General features: G+C 38.5%; 3 protein-coding genes across 8 annotated transcripts in view; 1 reads left to right on the forward strand and 2 right to left on the reverse strand.

Moving 5' to 3' along the window:
- bsk (mitogen-activated protein kinase dJNK) overlaps positions 1 to 10438 on the reverse strand; it is a 113507-nt gene extending 103069 nt beyond the window's left edge. For 4 of the 5 annotated variants that reach the window (XM_028184567.2, XM_089736403.1, XM_028184575.2 and 1 more), the window contains exon 1: positions 10262 to 10435. The gene's annotated coding sequence lies outside the window, so the exon portion shown is untranslated. Of the gene's footprint in view, positions 1 to 10261 lie in introns of all 5 variants that reach the window. The other variant, XM_089736404.1, reaches the window with a different exon arrangement.
- Positions 10439 to 11035: 597 nt separating this feature from the next.
- On the forward strand, positions 11036 to 12923 carry lark (RNA-binding protein lark). The gene is made up of 5 exons (XM_028184602.2): positions 11036 to 11176; positions 11286 to 11959; positions 12160 to 12434; positions 12550 to 12591; positions 12676 to 12923. Exons 2-5 carry the CDS (start codon positions 11294 to 11296, stop codon positions 12722 to 12724), a joined length of 1032 nt encoding a protein of 343 aa, XP_028040403.1. The 5' UTR covers positions 11036 to 11176; positions 11286 to 11293; the 3' UTR covers positions 12725 to 12923.
- A 1183-nt stretch (positions 12924 to 14106) lies between these two features.
- The window catches only part of tkv (serine/threonine receptor kinase thickveins), a 109119-nt gene continuing 102195 nt past the window's right edge, over positions 14107 to 21030 (reverse strand). For both annotated transcript variants that reach the window (XM_028184531.2, XM_028184521.2), the window contains exons 2-3: positions 17296 to 17483; positions 14107 to 16630 (exon numbers count right to left, since the gene is read on the reverse strand). In XM_028184531.2, the coding sequence (XP_028040332.2) occupies positions 15371 to 16630; positions 17296 to 17483 (1448 nt within the window). In that variant the 3' untranslated portion in view covers positions 14107 to 15370. The remainder of the gene's footprint in view (positions 16631 to 17295; positions 17484 to 21030) is intronic.

Below are 21030 nucleotides of genomic sequence, written 5' to 3' on the forward strand. Positions count from 1 at the left end.
ACTCAGTGGGCTGTGTCTATGGATTCATTTACGGGTTCGGCGAGGACGTTGACCGGTACCATCAACAATAAGGAACTAAAAACAAAAATCCTTTCGTGTGAGAAGTATCTGATTATGTTTTAGTAACGTGGCCGATATTGCGAGAAAGCTCTCCACTATGTCTGCAGTCGCAATCCCCAAGTATATTTCTCATTTCCGTAAATTTAAGCATCGTATAATTTGCGTATCTATAATGAGAACTTCCCCTTTCTACGCTTTCGCTGAGTAAATTCTAATTCAGGTAGAAGCGTCTATTTTGAGAGTTCATTCAACCTAAGTTCGGAAGCGGATTTCTCGTGATGCTTTGCTGTTAACAATAGTCAACATTTGTGGCTATAAATCAATATTTGATATGTACCGTATTAAAATCTTAATTGTTGGCATTATCAAAGCCTTAAAAGCTTGATAAAAAGGAACATAAATTATTGATTGTAACTGATTCTCAATGTGATCTACAAAATAAATAATTCAAATTGGAAATGGTAGATCTTCAAAAATATATTTATAATAAATATCAGTGTCGCCGTGTTGCATGTTTCGAAATCAAAAAAATTTTGGAGTATTAATGGATTTTTCATGAAACATATGGTTTGAGCTCGACTCAAACTATACTTGTACTTACTTGAGACCTTAGAACTTGTATCTCAAGGTGGGTGGCGCATTTACCGTTGTGGATGTCTATGGGCTCCAGTAACCACTTAACACCAGGTGGGCTGTGAGCTCGTCCAAAAAAAAACCAAATGTGTGCAATTCACACGTGGTAGAAGTGAAACCTTCCAAAATTAAAATACAATTATCCTAAACGTCTTAAGTATATGTAAAATTTTGTCATTAGTAAATAATTGTAAGGTAGCGCCCTCTGTGAATTGATATTTTAATTTCACGTATAATCCTAAATTAAAATTCACTACAAGAGCTTTCATGCACACGTTAGTATTAAAAAATCTCAGAGATGGCGCTGTATTAAATAATATGTATATTTCTGTCTCATTCTTTGCTGGCTTCATCCTACACATTTTTGTATTTGTGTCTCTTACCTGTCGTTTTTTCCGTTGCATCCGGTTTGAAATCACAACGATTCTAAAGAAGTTTTCACTTCAAAAAAAACAACGAGTGTAAAGTGGTTACCGGAGTCCATGGACATCAAATCGTCGATGCCGCCGCCTATCTTGAACTTGAGTCATGGCTAGCGTTGCCACGCCTGCAATCGGTTTTGATGTGCTATAAACTGTAACTTCTCTCGATTATTGGCCACGGAGATCTGACACGGACTGATATCGGGACTCACAGCCGGCGGCAAATCGAAAAGTATCTCGAAAGTTCACGATTGTGCAATTTCCATTTGCAATATTTCCCGTCTTGTTTGAAATATGTAGATACGTTATATAATAGATACGTAAATTTGAGAATGAGATGTTGCGTCAAAATTCTGTGTATTGAACGAGTTCTATGCCATTTTAGATGAATTATGTCCAAGTTAAGGATTCTCCTCTTATGCGGAAAAGGGAAATTGAGATCGTCTTCCAACCTAGACTTATAGGACTGTCGCGTTCTCTAAAAATGTAGGTGCCTATGTATGTTCATTTAGATTAAGCTTCTTAACCGTCAATAATTAAATATCAAATAAATATTGCATGCTTTAAAAACACGCTATTAATACGCTTTTATTAGCTTTCAGACGTATGTATGTTTGTAACGGAATCTTTAAACATGATTTTGACTTACTTCAAAACGTCGGATTAACTCGAAATTTGGTATACATATTAAGGACTGGTGACAATTCAATATTAAAAAAAATTGAAATTCAAATAAAAAATGAAAAATAAATAATAGTTTTAAAAAACTAACAAAATACGCTTTTATGGAAAATCCCATTACAAAATAGAAAATAAAGCTTAATAAATTTGAATTAAAAATAGTGTAATAAAAAATGATTTTATTGTAAAAGTGTGGGGTGCTTTTCAGGATTTTATCAAAATAACCCTTCTACTCATATCTGTTCATAAAATATTTATAACTACTGATACCATGCACCCCACGCTTTTTAATAAAATCATTTTTTCTTACACTATTTTTAAATCAAATTTATTAAAATTTATTTTAGTAGCGAATAACATTTTGCACAAAACTTTATGACTGAATGCAGACACAAGTTGTAATGATCTAACTATGTAAACATAGATTAAATAGGAAAACCTAGAGGTAATAAAAGAGTCATGTTTTATCTTTTCACCGAATCAAAGATTACTAAAATGTTTTTTATCATCAAATGATGTCACCCGATTTAATTTTCTACACTTTTGACTGATTCTTGTAACTGACGCGTCAGCTATTAAGACAGCAGTCACATATTACTATAACTAAAGCAATGCTAGCTTATGCACTTATGGATGGTTCTGACCTCAAAAAATCTGACCCGCAACACTAACAAAGATAAAGTGTCTTCATCCGATTACCAATCACCACCGATTTCACTATGATCCTATCGCTACAAAACTACCACAAGTCCACCCACTAGGCCAATCTGAAGATTTCCCCTAAAAAATCGATCCAGCAGTTTCATAGTCTATACGGAACACCCACACATAAACTTTTATACATACTTAGTCTGGCCATAAATACTGTTATAATTAAAACTAAACAAAATATTACATTTGAATTTGGAATCTGTCATTTTTATATGATTGCTCATTGAATTTTCTCATTTTGGCGCCAATACATTGTACAATATTTTGCGATATTAAAATGGAGTGAAGTAATAAAGAGAACCGAATCGCTGTGATTGCATTACACAAAGTATGTATGGAGCCAATGCAATTTTTAAAACTCTCCATACGGTTGGTATTAGTAAAATGTTTGTGTACCGGGCTATTAATAGGTGCAATGAGACCTCCTCTGTTTGTGACAGAAAAAGATCTGGCCGTCCACGTAGTGTTCGTACGAAAAAGGTGGTCAAAGCAGTTAGGGAAAGAATTCGAAGAAATCCTGTCCAAAAGCAAAAGATTTTATCTCGGGAGATGAAGTTAGCACCTAGAACCATGTCGCGTATTTTAAAAGATGACTTAGGACTTGTAGCCTATAAGAGACGTACTGGTCATTTCTTAACTGATAATTTAAAAGAGAATAGAAAAATTTTGTTTACGGATGAGAATTTTTTTACAATTGAGCAACATTTTAACAAACAAAATGACGTATTTATGCTCAAAACTCTAAGGAAGCTTCCCAATTAGTCGACAGAGTGCAACGTGGGCACTATCCGACTTCAGTGATTGTTTGGTGGGGTATTAGCTATGAAGGAGTGACTGAGTTATACTTTTGTGAAAAAGGTATCAAAACATCGGCACAAGTGTATCAAGATACCATTCTTGAGAAGGTAGTGAAGCCCCTTAACAACACCATGTTCAATAATCAAGAATGGTCCTTCCAGCAAGACTCGGTGCCAGGTCATAAAGCTCGGTCTACGCAGTTTTGGTTGGAAACGAACGTTTCGGACTTCATCAGAGCTGAAGACTGGCCGTCGTCTAGTCCCGATCTTAATCCGCTGGATTATGATTTATGGTCAGTTTTAGAGAGTACGGCTTGCTCTAAACGCCATGATAATTTGTAGTCCCTAAAACAATCCGTACGATTGGCAGTGAAAATTTTTCCCATGGAAAGAGTGCGTGCTTCTATTGATAACTGGCCTCAACGTTTAAAAGACTGTATTGCAGCCAGTGGAGACCACTTCGAATAAGCTTTTTATAGTTTAAATTGTTTTATATTTATGTATTAAACTAACACACTGTAAAAGTAATAAATGTTATTTGCAATAGATTTTTTTTTATTTTTTATTGTAACAGTATTTATGGCCAGACTAAGTATATAGATGGATAAGATAGATAAACGACTCACATATGCACTTTAAAATCCGCAATGAATAAGATCTTCACAAAACAAATTTCATTATTTTAAAATAGTCGATGTTTGTATAGCGAATAGCCCCTTTGCTTTCTACATCAAACCAATCATATATGTTTGATTCAACGTTCACGAGACTTAATCATGAAAACAAAACAAACGGAATAATTTGTTATAGAAAGGTGCAAAGATGTTTCATAGGGGTGAATGCGCTTCTTATAAAGGATATAATAGCATTGGTAGGCAATATTAATAAATAATAACATTAACATACTCTTCTTGTACCTTCCCTATTGGATATTGACAGCGAGTTTGGAGCTTTATTCTATCGATAGCTGCTATTACGACTACTTTAGGCTCGGAATCTGCTTTAAGACAACACGAGAAAAATATTATTTCAGAATTTTCCGTTCCATATTTTTGTAGCCGTTCTAATTTTATAGGTATACACAGTTTGATATCATCGTGGCCTAAAGAATAATACGTCCGGTGCATTAGCGGTGCGACTTTACCGGTATTAAAATTCCTCGGATAGATACCAATTGTTCTATTGAAATGCGTAACTTAACAAATATTTACGAATGACTCTACGATGAAAATGAATTCAAACACGCAAAAATTGGTGGTAGGACCTCTTGTGAGTCCGCACGGGTAGGTACCACCAACCAGCCTATTTCTGCCGTGAAGCAGTAATGCGTTTCGGTTTGAAGGGTGGGTCAGCCGTTGTGACTTTCCCAGGCGGCCGCCGTACCGCGGAGACCGACGTCGTTGGTCGTTGACTATCGCCTCGACGACCCGTCAGTCGGGCGTCCTCGGGGTGGCGCCGCGTGTCTGGTTGTAGTGTTGACCGCGGGAAACGCCTACTCTGACCGGGTTTTGACTCCGGACGGAGATCAGGCGTCGGGTGTAAGAGTGCAAGGGAGTCGTTTAGTGGGTAGGGCCCTAAAATTCCTTGGGCCCGCAGTCTGCTCTCAACACCTGCAGATCGTCAAGTCCCACATACCCAGCGTGCCACCTTGGGGCGGGGACTACGTAGGAGGTGCAGCCGCCGGTACAAAAAAAAAGCCATTGTGACTATACTGAAACCTTAGAACTTATATCTCAAAGTGGGTGGCGCATTTACGTTGTAGATTTCTATGGGCTCCAGTAACCACTTATCACAAGGTGGGCTGTGAGCTCGTCCACCCATCTAAGCAATAAAAAAATGGATCAAAAGCAAAATCAGCAAATTCTTGGGGACAATAAACGTGTATATGTCAAAATGTCAATTCAGTGTATCCAAATTCCAAAGGTATGTGTGTACGTTAATGGCGATTTCTATTAAGAAATGTTGTCAAATTAAAAAAAAAATTGTCAAGAAACCGAGAACCGAAAAAATTTGAGAAGCATTCGACATAAATGCAACCGTCACCTAAACAATAAAATGTAATTTACGCTTCGTACACACGACTTTCAGAGGACGTAGAGACAGCAATCATTTGCGAAGATTTGTTTATAAATTCTATTATTATCATTGGTCCACTTGTGTATGAAACATTTAATACGAAACATAGCCTAAATATTCTCGGGAAAACGATTAACCAAATGAGCGACCCTGACAACGACCCTGTGCTCGAGTATACAGATATCAAAGCTATTTAAGCAACTCCTATGTGAAAATAAATGATTGCTCTCACTCTGCGAAATATCGTGCCACATGGCGTCGCATCGCGGGAGCGTCGGTATCGCAGGATCCGACTGATGCATGACCACGACCACTCTGTCATGAGTGTACGAATAGGAAGAAGATGTGAAAAATTCTGGCAACAATCAGGGCCCTTACGCTTGAGACTTTTGATTATTGAACATTTTACTTTTTGTGCCCGATAGGTCTAAACGGTATCTTTTTAATTTAATGGACAAATAAAAATAAACGAACAACGCGCAAAACCTCAGATGGATATTTTCTTTTATTAACATTAATTCACGTCATACGGAACCAATTTTCTTTTAGTCAGTTGTGTCTAAATGATGGACATGCCTTTGACATTGTTGACGTCAATTTAAAAAAAAAATTGTATTGAAAAATTGATATACGTGTTTTCGGAGGGAATGTTTTTATTTTCACCACAACTGCAGTTATGGTCGTATTTCATTCACTACAAATATCGATTTAAATAACTAATCATAGATTCACTTGATGCTTTTATAACATAACATATATACAAAATACAAAATATATTTATAATAAATATATAAAATAAATATATAAATATAAAATATATTTTTACATGTGGCAACACCACAAAGCTTTGAATTATATAACCCCACTTGACGAGGGGAGGGGACACCCCTACAATACACGAGGTATCGAGCGACGACTAACTCCCTCTCACCTCTTCCCTCTCACTCTACCCCATCGCGTACCACATTACATTAACGCAGAGTTACTCCTATTGTAACGCCATCCACCGCCGGTTGACAAGGGGTAGTATAATGAGCTGTTTTAAGACAAGCGTCAATGTATTCTGCAAAGGATTGTGCGATCGGCAAGCCATTGATTTCAGGAAAGTGACGAGGCAACACCATTCGCAATACATAGTAGATAATGAAATGATTTGTGGAAAAATATTGTAAGCGGTTATAATATATAAACTGTTATCGATGATTTAAATATGTCAAAAGTTTGATGAAATAAAATATATAGTTTTTCATTTCATCAAACTATTTCATTTTAATTGTCAATTTAAATAAACGTGTGATTAAAATAGTACCTTTCTTTATTTTAATTAATAATTTTAGAATATTTTCCAACTTCTTTGTATTTGTGCACATATCAACAAGAAAAAGCAGTCCACTGGAAAACCTTTACAATTATTTACGTTAACATTATTCAAGTCTTTTTTTCTTTCTTTTTTGTTATGTGTGTTTCGTTATGTTTTATTCTTTTCGTTATTTCTTTATGTATAATATGAGTATGTAAAACAAACAAGTATATAATAAGATAAGTATAAGATGCAGAGTAGACTAGAACTTTTCTCCTCTGTTTGTCAGCTGATTGTCTTCTTTGAGCATTGCGAAAATGTGTTACGTAAAATCTTGAGTGTCAGTAATTTTTCAAAGTCACTTGACCGATTTGCAATAAGCCAAGCTGTGCCTAGTGGTAGCCGAACCCAATTCGAGGCGTGAGATAAATATCTCGAGTGTATTCTACAACACCACTCTTTACTGGTGGTAGGACCACTTGTGAGTCCGCGCGGATAGGTACCACCGCCCTGCCTATTTCTGCCGTGAAGCAGTAATGCGTTTCGGTTTGAGGGGTGGGGCAGTCGTTGTAACTATATTACCTTAGAGCTCGTCCACCCATCTAAGCAATAAAGAAAAAAACGCATAACTGTTTTACGGAATAGATGCTGAAGTGGACGTACGTACATACATGTGCAGACTCATAACACGGCTTCCTACCAGTAGTTTCCCAACTTTGAGTATATTCAATTAGAAGTTGAAAACAGACCTTTTTATCACTGACTAGCGACCTGCCCTCGCTTCGCTTCGGAAACATTAAAACACACATGAAACCAAATAAAAAAAATTAAAAAATGTAGCCTATGTTCATCAGGGACAATGTCGGCTTCTAATGGAAAAAGAATTTTTCAAATCGGTCCAGTAGTTTCGGAGCCTATTCGAAACAAACAAACAAACAAACAAATCTTTCCTCTTTATAATATTAGTATAGATATAGATATAGATTTCATGTATGAATCGTAACAAATCAGTACCACTCTAATAATTAATGACTTAATTACAAGGCTTAATATTAGTTCACTAATTGAACCAATAGGTTTTTTTTTATTGCTTAGATGGGTGGACGAGCTCACAGCCCACCTGGTCTTAAGTGGTTACTGGAACCCATAGACATCCAGAACGTAAATGCGCCACCCACCTTGAGATATAAGTTCTAAGGTCTCAAGTATAGTTACAACGGCTGCCCCAACCTTTCAAACCGAAACGCATTACTGCTTCATGGCAGAAATAGGCAGAGTGGTGGTGGACCCAACAGCGCGGACTCACAAGAGGTCCTACCACCAGTAACCACCAGTAACCACCAGTACCAGTTTGTCACTGATTTCATGTATGATTTGTAACAAATCGGTACCACTCTAATAATTAATGACATAATCACAAGGCTTAATATTAGTTCATTACTTGAACCAATATTGACATTTAATGCAGCTAAAACATTTTTAGTTGTTTTGTTTGAAACAAACAATGTAAAGAATCTTAATCTCTCAAATCTGAAATAAAAAACTGCAATTACTAGCATCAGCTTTAGTATTAAAAAGTATTAAACTTAAGCAGTAACTTTCGTAGAATCTTATACCTTTAAACGAGCAATTCTTGTATATATATCTATATAATCTGAATCTCGAAAACGGCTCCAACGATTTTCATAAAATTTTCTATACAGGGGATTTCGGGGGCGATAAATCGATCTAGCTACGATTTATTTTCAGAAAATTTTGTTTTATTCGTGTTTTCAATAATTAACTCTTCCTGACATCTATTGGCGAATAATAATACTATTTTTTTTAATTGGGGGCAACTAACAGCTTTAAAGACAACAAGATGGCGTTATCAAAAAAACGAGCAAAGGTCGGTCATCATCTAGTGTAAGATATTTGATAAAAAAAACTGAAGAGCACTAATGATAATTCCAAGTTTGAGATACATACTTACTGTTATGACTTCCAGCCTCCAAGAATTCATGTGACAGTACCTATATTAGCATAGAAGATATTTGACAAAAAATTATACCATACCATATATTGACATTTTCATATTGCATGTGTGCATTTATGTTCCTTATTTATTATATGAGTTCTGAACAACAGCATTTGGACAATTGTTTCACCGAGTAAGAACAGTGTTCAGTATGAGGTCACTGTCCACCATTGCATTCCTGAAAACTACTCGTTCTTAAGCAGGGAGAAATCTTTTTTATCTCGTTTTTGTTTAAAAATTATATCTGAAATTCCTATCAAATATGAGTATAGGAAGGATATATTAACACAAAATCTTCTATATTATATGAATACATGATTCATCTCTAATATGTCTTAAAGCAATACCTCAAATGCAAATACTATTATGAACAAATACCATTATCAGGATATAATAAGCTCTTCATTTCTAATCATTGGAGTTACTTCAAGGAGTTCAGTTTAATCTGTGTCAGACTGACCACCATGTTGGTAATGCAGATACCAACACAACTAAAATCAGCAATTTATAATTTTTAAAAATATTGACTCCCATAAGCGTAAGCATATGACTAATGTTTATATTTGAAGAAACTGTGAATGACGATTAAAATTGATAACATCAATGCCAAGGTCAATTAAAGTTATAATCTCTTCCAAAAGATATGTCACAAAACATACTTATAAATATTACATTATTATTATGTATTTAATTAAATTTTGTATTGCCAGTCATTTGATAAGTAAATTCAGGATTCAAAATGGAGTTTGAATGCTTGACTTGAAATATATTGAGACTTAAAGTGATAACTGCAATATAACGGAGCTGTTTGACTCTTTAAAACATTAATACCCTAACGATTGAAATAGAAAGTAGAAATTTTTAAATACCACAAAAAATATATACTTTAATTTCAAGTTCATTCAATTCTAGTAGTTTAGTTTAAACTGTGTCATTATTAGTTTATTTACATTTTCTGTTCATTTTCAGTAAGTTTAATTTATATCTCTTGCTGCTAATCATCCTCTAGCTCAATCATTGTACCTAGTAAAAACGTGTTGCGACACATTCATTCAATTGTTAAAATTCATCAAAAATAAATTCTGAACCACACTATGTTCAACAGTATGTCTTTAAGTTTACAACTATACTGGAGAATCTTTTAGGCTTGTTGTAAATATAACAGCCTGCAAGAATACGTTTTGGAATACATAAAACTGAATGGTTAAGCTATGGGCCAATTAACTTTGTTTATACAGAATATCTATTTCAAGCATTTTTTTTTGTTATAACATTACACATAAATTAGCATACATAATGAAGTGATAGCTATTAAATTAATAACTGTGAACACCATCAATGATTTGTGGTGATAAAATGATTAGATAGGGAGAAGTTAAATTCGCGCGCTTAAATACAAATTGTTTACTCGGCAATATGTTCAGTACGTGCATACTCAGTACATGCGATACCTAACAACGTACGGAATCATTAAACAAAATTGGTGAATACATCAATTTCTTTTTCTTACAATCTATTTTCGAGCACAACGTTCTTAATTTTTATAAATAGAAAACGTACTCACCGGCTAAATTATAACGGTTTTCCCGCTTCGAGACCGAAGAGATCACACAAATACGAAACGATCACTTGCTTTAATTGATTGTTTTTTTCCAATTTACAAATTGATTATATTTTTATCAAAAAGAACGTCTACAAAAACAGTGACGGTCGCGAGGGATTTTGACATAAGTCAAAAGTTGCCATGATATGTCTAGCCAATTCATTCATTACCATGAAATTAGCTTTATTGTGGGCAATGAAATAAATATCAAGAGCATTTGTAAATAAAGGAAAATCACAATGGGTCGAAAAACGGGTAGTGCTTAATCGGTCTTAGTAGCAACCGTAGAGAGGTCAATTTTTTACAGAAAATCTTGTTAACTGATAATGATTGATAACCACAAATACTATGATTTTAGAACAATCTCTACCAATTTTGTTTTGTTATTTTTTGTGTAATAAATACAAAATTTAAAAATGTTTTAATGCGATACTAAATTTGCAGAAGACCTAACATTGCACTTGATATTGCGACGATGGAAGTCATAGAAGACGCCGAATATTGCCCTGAGAATCAGTCATTCAATGAAATGCAGAAATGGTTGGACTGGTTGCATTAATGAAACATTTGTTCAATTACTTTTTCACGTAGCTCTTTATTAATAAACTCATAAATGCTTCGTACAGAGTAAAATAAATAATGTCGCCAAATATTAGGCGGAAAAATAACATTTTGTAGTCTGGTAATTTGTTAGGATGTATGAGTGAATGGATTGTCGACGTGACTTGTATTTTCATTCATTCATTGCGGCGACTTGAACGCCATTTTGTAGCGGAGTTCGTCACGTATACTGCGTAGGTAATTCGTGGAGTCTATTTGGTGTTCATATTTTTAACTTGTGTTATATATTGTTATTCTTTGTACATAGTAACCCATGTAAGTATTATTTCAAATTTCATTTATCCCGTGTACTCGTTAATATTCTCGGAAAAATACCATCGCTTCAGACGCTGCTGACTCATTTCGTGAAATGTATGCGTTTCAGAATCTAAAATGCCGGGCACCGGTACTTTCAAAATCTTCATCGGGAACCTTTCTGATAAAACTACAGAAGCCGATCTTAGACCGCTATTCGAAAAATACGGTACGGTCGTAGAATGCGATATCGTCAGAAATTACGGTTTCGTGCACATGGAAAACGAACAAGTCGGCCGCGAAGCCATTCAGAATCTTAACGGCGAGTTAGTTCATGGGCAGGCGATCAAAATAGAAGCGGCCAAGAGCCGGAAGGCGCCGTCGACGCCAACCACTAAAATATTCGTGGGTAATTTAACGGACAAGACGCGCGCGCCCGAAGTCCGCGAGCTGTTTCAGAAGTTCGGGACGGTCGTCGAGTGCGATATCGTGCGTAACTACGGCTTCGTGCATTTGGACGCGACGGGCGATGTGAACGACGCTATCAAAGAGTTGAACGGTATGATGGTCGACGGACAGCCCATGAAGGTGCAGTTGTCGACGAGTCGTGTCCGGCAGCGGCCGGGCATGGGCGACCCCGAGCAGTGCTACCGCTGTGGCCGCGGGGGCCACTGGTCCAAGGAGTGCCCGAAGGCGCTGGGCCCCGACCGCAACGGTTTCCGCGATCGAGCGTTCGGCCGCGATCCCTACCCTCCGCCGCCGCCGCCACCCTTCCTTCGCGATCGCATGATGGGAGGATTTGGGGTAACGCGTTCTACTTTACTATCGCCTCTCGAGCCGTCGGTCTCTCTCCGAGCGCGTCGCGGTGCTTCACTCTGACCGTTCGCTACACGCCGGGATCGGTGACACCACTTCTCGGTTACGACCGCTACTCGATTTCGGCTTTAATTTTCAATTACTTATTGTTTTTAGGTCATCACTTAATAATGTTTGTACCTCGACAGGATCCATATGACGGGTACTATGATCGTTCACGGTTCGATTCTCCACGGGACTTGTTCGAGCGACGCTATCCAGTTGGAGGAGCATCACGAGGGTTGGAACTGGGTGGATCTAGAGGAGCTCGCGGTGACTTCGTTTCTCCACCCTTACGCCGCGAACCCATGCCACCCATGCCTAATTTACCTCCACTGCGGAGCGGAATGGGCTCCATGAGATCTTCCTATGATCCTATGTACAGCCGCAGAAGCCCCCCACCAGGACCCCAGATGTCCAGAGGGTAACATACAAGCTTCTTTTCATAAAACATTACTGAATATACCTAAATACTATAATACTATACATATGATAGTATGTTAAAAATAAATATTTAAAAAAAAAATCTTCTCTTACAGAATGTATGAAGATTTTAGCAGAGATACTTTTGATGACAGAAGGTAAATCAACCTAAAATTTTAAATGATTTTGTACATAATAATATGTAAACAACTTTCATCACCTCTAACAAATACTTTTTACAGGCCCGGAATGCGAGGTCCGTCGCCGTCAAGAAGATATGCGCCTTATTAATATAAGATAGTATAGTAGTAGAAAAGCTCATTTGATATTTTGGTTGAACTTTAGGAACATTTTAGAAATAATGCAGACTTAATTGTAAATGTGTAAAAGGGTTTGATAATGTTTTCACTTTATGTATGAATGAGTACAATTGACTGCATTTGTGATGTAAATAGTTAAAATAAATATCATAAGTTTTTTCATAAGCAAATCTGTCTTTTTATTTGTACCATCCAGCCATCGCAGCCAATACACATGATAAAACAGAATTCTTTTGCATTGATGCCACTGTAACCAGGTAACATTTTTATAATAAAACACTTAAATCATGTGTTCAATTAACTAGACTACTAAGTCTGTTGTACAGTTCGTCTGCTTCACCTTTATATGAATGCATTAGGGACTCCTTCATGACAAAAATCCACCACCCTACTTGTTTCTACCATGAAGCTAACTTGCAATTTTCATTGTTAATGTTTACGGACTCCAGAACCCACCAACACAAGGTGGGTCATTACCTAACTCGTCTACTTTTCTAAGTACCTAATCTAATGCCCTTTGCATGGTAAAAAAAGTTAAATGACACTAGGTATGTACCTAATCATTTTTGTAGTTAGTCTCCAAAGTAATCTGATAATTTGAAAACTGTACATGATGTTTAGTGAAAGTTAAATCCGGTACACCGCCATCTATTGAGTACTGATGCAAACACTTGTTCACAATTTTTATTCTTGCTATTGCAGTATCGTAGACTTATTTGAGACAATATTCAGTAGGTATAGGACATTCACCTCTAAAAACTTCAACGCATTTTCCCCCACCTAAACACTGTTAGCCTACGGGGCTATTCTAACTACGCGCAGATCGGTAGGTAAATATGAGTTCCCGAGAAAATTCTCTAACACTAGCCCAAGTAAGAGCCCTGTTTCGCTGGATCTTTCACTGGATCCGAAATCGCCACCCATAGAAGATTCGGCGAGAACTCAGTGGGTCGTGTCTATGGGTTAGATTGTACCTCGAACTTATGAAGAGTTCGGAAAAAGCGGCGCGTCACGATAGCTCTCTTATCGTGGCCGCCTCGCCCAAAACATATCTTGTCGAATCTTCCGAATCCATGTAAGGTAACTAGCCAACCTTTGAATGCGATGAACTACTGAAACATTATCCCCACTAAACAATGATTTCCAATGGCGTTATATGCGGGCATTGGGTTAAATTAAACTTTATTAAGATTTTCGCGGAATCCCACACTACCCATATATAAATATAACATAATATAAATATAAAAGTCTATACTTAATATAGGAGACCACTTAGATTTCATTTGCGGTTTACTTGATACTACAGCTAATGATTTAAAATGGTAATAATTAAGGTAAATGAAAACAAACATAAATCTAATATTGTTTTATTCGTAACTTAATTATCAACATGAAGTTTATCTATGTTAGCTACCATCTATATTTACACAACAATTTACAAAATAAATGCTAAGCGCGCCGCTTCGATACAAACTCCGAGTGCAACATTTAACTTTTCCTTAATTTTTTTATGATGACATTTACAAACGTCAAACGTCAATTATTTAATAGTGTCGACGTGGTTAAGATTTTACATTGAATGAAGGTTTTATGTGCCTATAAACCATATTAGATCTTAAAACTACGGGTTTAAAAGCAATTTTTATAGAAAAAATACAAGTAGAATAATAAAAGAAGTTTGTTGACCGTTTTCTCAAAAGTAACAAATTGTATCATGTTCCCTTCATCCACTCACGTCTTCAATTGATTGTTTTTTTTTTTAATCATTCTATGAAAAGTATACTAGTAATTCTCTATGTTTTTCGGTCGGAGTAGGTTTCGTTGTTTAGCGGCGCAACGGGAACCTAATATTTAATACTAGTCTGAAGGCATACAGATACTCACTCCAACACTAATACTCTAGTCTTTTACATTAAGTACAGTCCAGTGGTGCACTCGTCCCTGCAGAGCGACGCTATGGCAAACTCGCGCGCATCACAAGCGTCTACCTTCTCATCGGAATAAAAAAATATTTCCTTGATGCGTGTTTCTATGAAATAGTTTGGCCCCTTTGAAGTACGACGCTTACTTGTAATCGATTATTGTCTTGTTTTTTGTACCTTAATTAAACGTGTGACTTATAATTTACTGAGACTCGCGCGATTCAGGTGACGTCGGGTGATGAGAACGTTGACGCTTACAACCGGCACTTCATTAAATGCGTCTTATTGTCAAAAATATCACAACAAACAGTCGTTCTCGGATCGGGGGGCGGGGCCCGCGGCGGCCCTATATACACTATACACGTCGTATCTGCCCAGCGGCAGACATTTCCAACGGAAGACTAATTTTATATCGTAGAGCTGCGAGGGCGAACAGACCTCCACGCGAAGGATCAACGACTTCACCTCGAGCTCTCACTAAACAACAGTAACAAAATAAAATATAATATTTAGAACAAAACTACATCCGAATGACACTAGTCGGGTGAGAGATTCCAGGCAGAACGGGAAACACTAGTTCTAGTTCGCATGAAACGTCACTGGGTTTTAGAGCCGCGACCCAAACTTAACAAATACTGAGATTTTGACGAAATCGGCGGTCGGAGCGGAGGGAGGGGGGATTGGGGGGGTGGAGCTCACACGAGCTTCAGCGCTGTGTCTGCGCGATATTTGGCGAGCGTCTTCTTGACGCGTAATGCGGTGAGTCTCGCCCTGGGGCTGGCCGACCAGCACTCCGACATGAGCGCCCCCAGCGCCGCCAGTCGGTCGCAGTGTCTCCAGCGCGGCGGCAGGGCGGGCCGCAGGTTGGCGCGCACCACCACAGCGTGCATGTCCTCGAAGGAAGGGTCAGGCGGCACCGCGTCCTGGTACGGCAGCGCGTAGGGCTCCACGAGCTGCGCCTTGTCCCCACTGGCGCAGCGCCGACACACCTCCCACAGCACGAGCCCGAGCGAGTACATGTCGGCCATCTTGAAGGCCTCGAAGTCTGTGACGTCGAGCGTCTCGTCGAGCACCTCGGGCGCCATGTACCGGCGGGTGCCCACGCGCGTGTTGGGCGCGATGTCCACCTCGTTCCGCTCGGCGACGTACCGCACGGCCAGACCGAAGTCTGCGATGGCGCACTGCCCGTTGCGCTTCACGAGGATGTTCTTGCTCTTGATGTCGCGGTGCGCGATCGCCGGCTTGCCCTTCGTGCCGTATATGTCCATGTGCAGATGCGCGAGGCCGCTCACTATCGAATACGTCATCGTCATGAGAGAGTTAGAGTCGAGGACGACGGTCTGAAGGTAGTCGTGTAGCGAGCCGTTCTCGTGGTAATCCGTAATAAGGAGCATCTGGGTCCAGGAGCCCGTGCCCTTGATGTCGGCAGCGATGAATCCAAGAATGTTATCGTGTCGCATCAACACCGTCTGGTAAATCTCGGTTTCTCTAAACCAGGACGCTTCCTCGGTCGTGAAGAATACTTTGACGGCTACTTTCTCACCGCGCCATCTTGCGAGCCACACCTCCCCGTAACGCCCTTTCCCGATGGACTCCACCATCTGTATTTGTTTGGCAACAGTCCTTTGGACGAGTAGCGGCAGGCCAGAGCCCGACCCTGAAGATATTTCGGAACATATCGGCGGCGCTGGTGGAGACGGCGGCCTCTTGCAGCCGCGCCTCCGTCGTCTGAATAACAACAAAAAAGCTGCCAGGAAAGCGATGAGAGCCACGCAGAGAGCGATGGCGACCAATAAGGTGGGACTGCTCGTGACCGGGGGCCGCACCCCCGGGGACTCCGTCACGTCCGGTGACGGTTCAGATAGCTGAGGATGGAGCCGAAGGTTGCACAGGTCGTCGTCGTAACAGCACTCGATTACTTTCGGGTGCTGATGTGGCACTTGTGAACTTTTGCACTGTAATGAGAAAACGTGCAATAAGTGAATCTATTCAAATAAAAATAAACGTTTCGCGGTCATGTTGAACTGAAAAAGGTAATGGTAACTGTTTGGTGGTCTCAGCATGGTGTTATTCACTATAACATTCTTCGATTTGGTCAAGCAATAACGGCAGATGTCTACTGTGCCGAATTCCAAGCAATGATAGCAAAACTTGCAGTAAAACAGCCCTGACTCATGAATCAGTTTTCACCATTATTGCTAACGCGAGACCTCACACAGCACGAGAAACAGTTTTAACTCTACAGGAACTACAATTAGACACCATTCGTAACCCTTCGTATTCGCCATACCTTGCTCCAACGGACTACCATTTTTTTTCATGATTCCTTTCGGTTTTTGTTTTTGTTTTTTTATTGCTTAGATGGGTGGACGAGCTCACAGCCCACCTGGTGTTAAGTTGTTACTGGAGCCTATAGACATTTACACCACAAATGCGCCACCCACCTTGAAATATAAGTTCTAAAGTCTCAATATAGTTACAACGGCTGCCCCACCCTTCAAGCCGAAACGCATTCCTGCTTCACGGCAGAAATAGGCGGGGTGGTGGTACCTACCCGTGCGGACTCAAATGAGGTCCTACCACCAGTAAACAAGTTTATCTGTTGTATTGTGTTACTTACTTGCATCAAGCCCGACTCGTCAGCGGAGAGACACCCGGCGGTCCGGTCCAGCACCACGCTGCCGCTCTCGTCGAGCACCTCCTCGACGGCGACGAAGCAGTAGCCCCCGACCTGCGTGACGCACGTGCCGTTGGACGAGCCGTCGGGGCACGCTCGCGCGCCGGCGCACTCGCACCGCAGGCCCCGACCTGGAATAAATCACAACAAAACGTTATTTCACATCATTACACCCATCTTCTTCTTATCAACCCATAGACGTCCACTGCTGGACATCGGCCTCCCCCAAGTTTCGCCATAAATAACGGTCCTGCGCTGCCTGCATCCAGCGGATCCCCGCGAACCTCGATAGATCGTCGGTCCATCTTGTGGGAGGCCTACCCACGCTACGTCTTATATAGTTAAGACTAATATGTAATAAGTTACACCCATATATAGTGGTATTTTGCCTATTTAGGCTAAATTCAATGCGCAACCGGACAATTACGTTTCATTTTCGAAGCCTGTTAAAAAAAATTTTTCTTTTTCTATTGCTGGTGGGTGGACGAGCTCACAGCCCACATAGTGTTAAACGGTTACCGGAGCCCATAGAAATCTATAACGTAAATGCCAGTTTATTATCTATATTATATATTTAAACGTATATAAGTATGTTTGTCAGTTTCTGGTACCCATAACACAGGGAATCCTAAATTGGACCCGGATGATCGTGGGTGATTTGATCCCAATTATTATTATTATTGTCATTATTATTTTTCAAATTACATGTCATCTAAACAGGTGCCATTGCATCAAGACATTACGTTAAGGCTACAATTCAACGTATCACAACTACGTGCGAATAATAATGAAGCTTTTACCTTTACCTCAATAGTTTTCCGTTTCAATATTATAATTCGTTTTAAATGAAATATGCGTCAATATTACTCACAAAAGGAAAGAATGCTCGTAAATGGAAAACATTAATGATTTACATGGAAAACGAGACCGCTTTTTCGAGGCTGACAAATCAAACCTTGTTCTATAATATGAATCGACATTAATTATATAAAACACTAGCTGACCCGACAGACTTCGTAGTGCCTCAATCGATAAATAAAAGACCTAAACTTTTGTATAAAATAAACTTAAAACAAACAAAAGAATCCGTCCGACGGGGGGACATCGAAGGAAAAACAAAATTGCTATTTTTATTTAATTCCGAGCATTTTCATATTTATCTACCTTTTAGACCTCTGGAGTCCACAAATAGTTCAAGACCAAAATTAGCCAAATCGATCCAACGGTTCTCGAGTTTTAGCTAGACTAACGAACAGCAATTCATCTTCATATATATAGAAGATTAGTACGTTAGTAGACCTTAGAACTCATATCTCAGAGGTACAAAATATAAGATCCCAGAAGCAAAGATAAAAGACGTACCCGATTTGTGAGCACCTAATTTCCTATTAGAGAATCGATTCTCCACAATCTAATCATCGATAAAACGTACATTTTATAAATAACTAATGAGAAACTTCATAATCAGTTACACGAGTAAGCTTTTAAAACAGGAATCGATATAAAACGTACGATGCTATAATGATATTCTGATAATGGCATTAAATCAATATCAGCGGAGACGATAAGTGAAGGACGCGCGGAAATTAATATTAAAACGTGTCAATCCGTGCTTTTGGTGTGTTACTACCGAAATGGAGCTGTGTGCTTGGCCTTAAGTGATTTTAATTTTTATTACAAACACGAATTGAACGTGCCTACATAGAGATAGATTCGGCGGCGCATTATTCAGGGACCCTGCCTGCCGGGTCTCCCTGGGTAAATATTCGTGTGATAAACAGGTTTGTTGTATCTGTGTGTATGATTAATGTCCGTATTATTATACACAATAATATGTATAGATTTAAGCGTATATAAGCGTTTCGGTCTCTGATTTTTATGGTACAGGGAGAACTGGATGACTACGTGCGATATATCCTCATATATTTGCAAAGAAACTTTTTTTATCGAAAAAATATTATGGAATATATTATAAATAAATATAGAATAGAAAATATCAAGGAAGACACACGAGAAACGACTAACTAACTGCTAACTTCTCATAGAAATTACTTCCAGTGTTCTAATGAGATTTGTTTGGGCCTAGATGGGCAATGTATTGTGGCAGCGTGAGGTCCGAGTCTCAAGTATATTCGTGGAATATCCGTCTCACGCTTTCAACAATAACACAAGATAGATGCGCAGCAGAAATATCCGGGCATTAATGCCGAATTGTATTAAGTTCATAGGTCCAACTCAGAGTGGTAATTGAGTTCAGCATTTGGACAGCCAATCATTTACTTGCAAAGTTAGGAAAGCAAAGAAACAAATGAATGAGTCAAGTTTATTGTAGACATTCATAAATAGCTTGAGCTGATCGATAAACTTATACATATGACGTAAGTATTAATTCACATTTATGGAGATGCTAATAATGTTTACGAGAAATATTATTGTACTGTACTCTCGTAATGAATAACATGAACAAATTCAATCAGTGACTATTACCCGACCGCCAAGGAACACAAACGATTTAACTTAAATTTAGCGCAACTTCTAGTTATTTTAAGCTGACAAGATTTTTAATGACAAGTATTCGATAGTAGAACAAACTAGATTTAAAAAAACCTGTTTTTTTACACCAAAATTTTCATGTATCCTGAACCTTACGTGATACGATCTGTCCGCCTATTTTCCTAATCAAGTCACTACTTCTACTTCATCACCTGTAAGGATAATAGTATAATAATATGATAATGGTTTGTTTTAATTTCCCCTAAACCCAAATCATGAGTAGTGCCCGTGGCGGCAACTATACCATTCGCTTATTTCCGCATTCAAAAGCAAAATTATTTTAATTCACTAAATACTTTTATAGTAATATAGATCATTGTACTCCTGGCACAGGAGGAAGTTAAAAAAATAGTGCTGCAGAAACATCTAGAAAAGTCGGCTCGATAGTTTCTTCAAATATGGCCAAAATTATGCCCATAAAGGTATCGGGCAGTGAGTGCTGGAAATTAGAAGGTAAAGTGAAGAAGTCAAGGAAGGGAATAATTAATGAAACATCCGAATTATGATACCCAAAGATTTCTAAAGCATTCGAATGTATGTGTGTGTCTGTGAAATGTAATCAATGATTCCATTGTAAAAGTGTATACACAGTTGGCTAAAGCGTAGATTGAAAAGACTCAATGTACCGTGACATTGAGATTCTCTCGATACCTAGAACTTGTTCAAGAAGTAATTAACAATCCTGTTATGGGCTCTTTTTAATATAACCTTCCTCTTGATGAAATTGCGCATTGTTTACGAACACTGCAGGGTTTTCTACAAAATCATGTCTATATAAAATTTGTACCTAATTAATTTTTTTATGGTCTTCGAAGCCATGTCGTCGTTTCGTATGCTTTTGCCACCTGTTGGGAAAAGGTCGCCGCTACGCATAGACATGGACATGACACACCAGGGGCAAAATGAATACTACACGAGAAATTATCACATACTTCGTTTGTGGAAAATCATTAATAGAGTTCAGGTAGGGAAATTAGTTCCAAATTTTTAAAGACTAAAGAAAAATATTTGGTAGAGCAGCCCGCAAAATAAGTGGCGTCAGTTGAAAAGAATTAACTCTATACCAATATTCAATTGTAGGACACTATGGACAGATACTTTTCTATTGAATTTATTTATTTTAAA

The sequence above is a fragment of the Bombyx mandarina genome, chromosome 03 (assembly GCF_030267445.1).
Source record: "Bombyx mandarina strain Sakado chromosome 03, ASM3026744v2".
NCBI classification, from domain to species: domain Eukaryota; kingdom Metazoa; phylum Arthropoda; class Insecta; order Lepidoptera; family Bombycidae; genus Bombyx; species Bombyx mandarina.

What these genes read in the sequence shown, in the direction of transcription:
- lark (XM_028184602.2), top strand. Translation starts at nt 11,294, where the DNA reads ATGCCGGGCACCGGTACTTTCAAAATCTTCATCGGGAACCTTTCTGAT. An exon ending in GCATGATGGGAGGATTTGGG is followed by an intron (nt 11,960 to 12,159) that starts GTAACGCGTTCT and finishes GTACCTCGACAG; the next exon opens with GATCCATATGACGGGTACTA. An exon ending in GGACCCCAGATGTCCAGAGG is followed by an intron (nt 12,435 to 12,549) that starts GTAACATACAAG and finishes CTTCTCTTACAG; the next exon opens with AATGTATGAAGATTTTAGCA.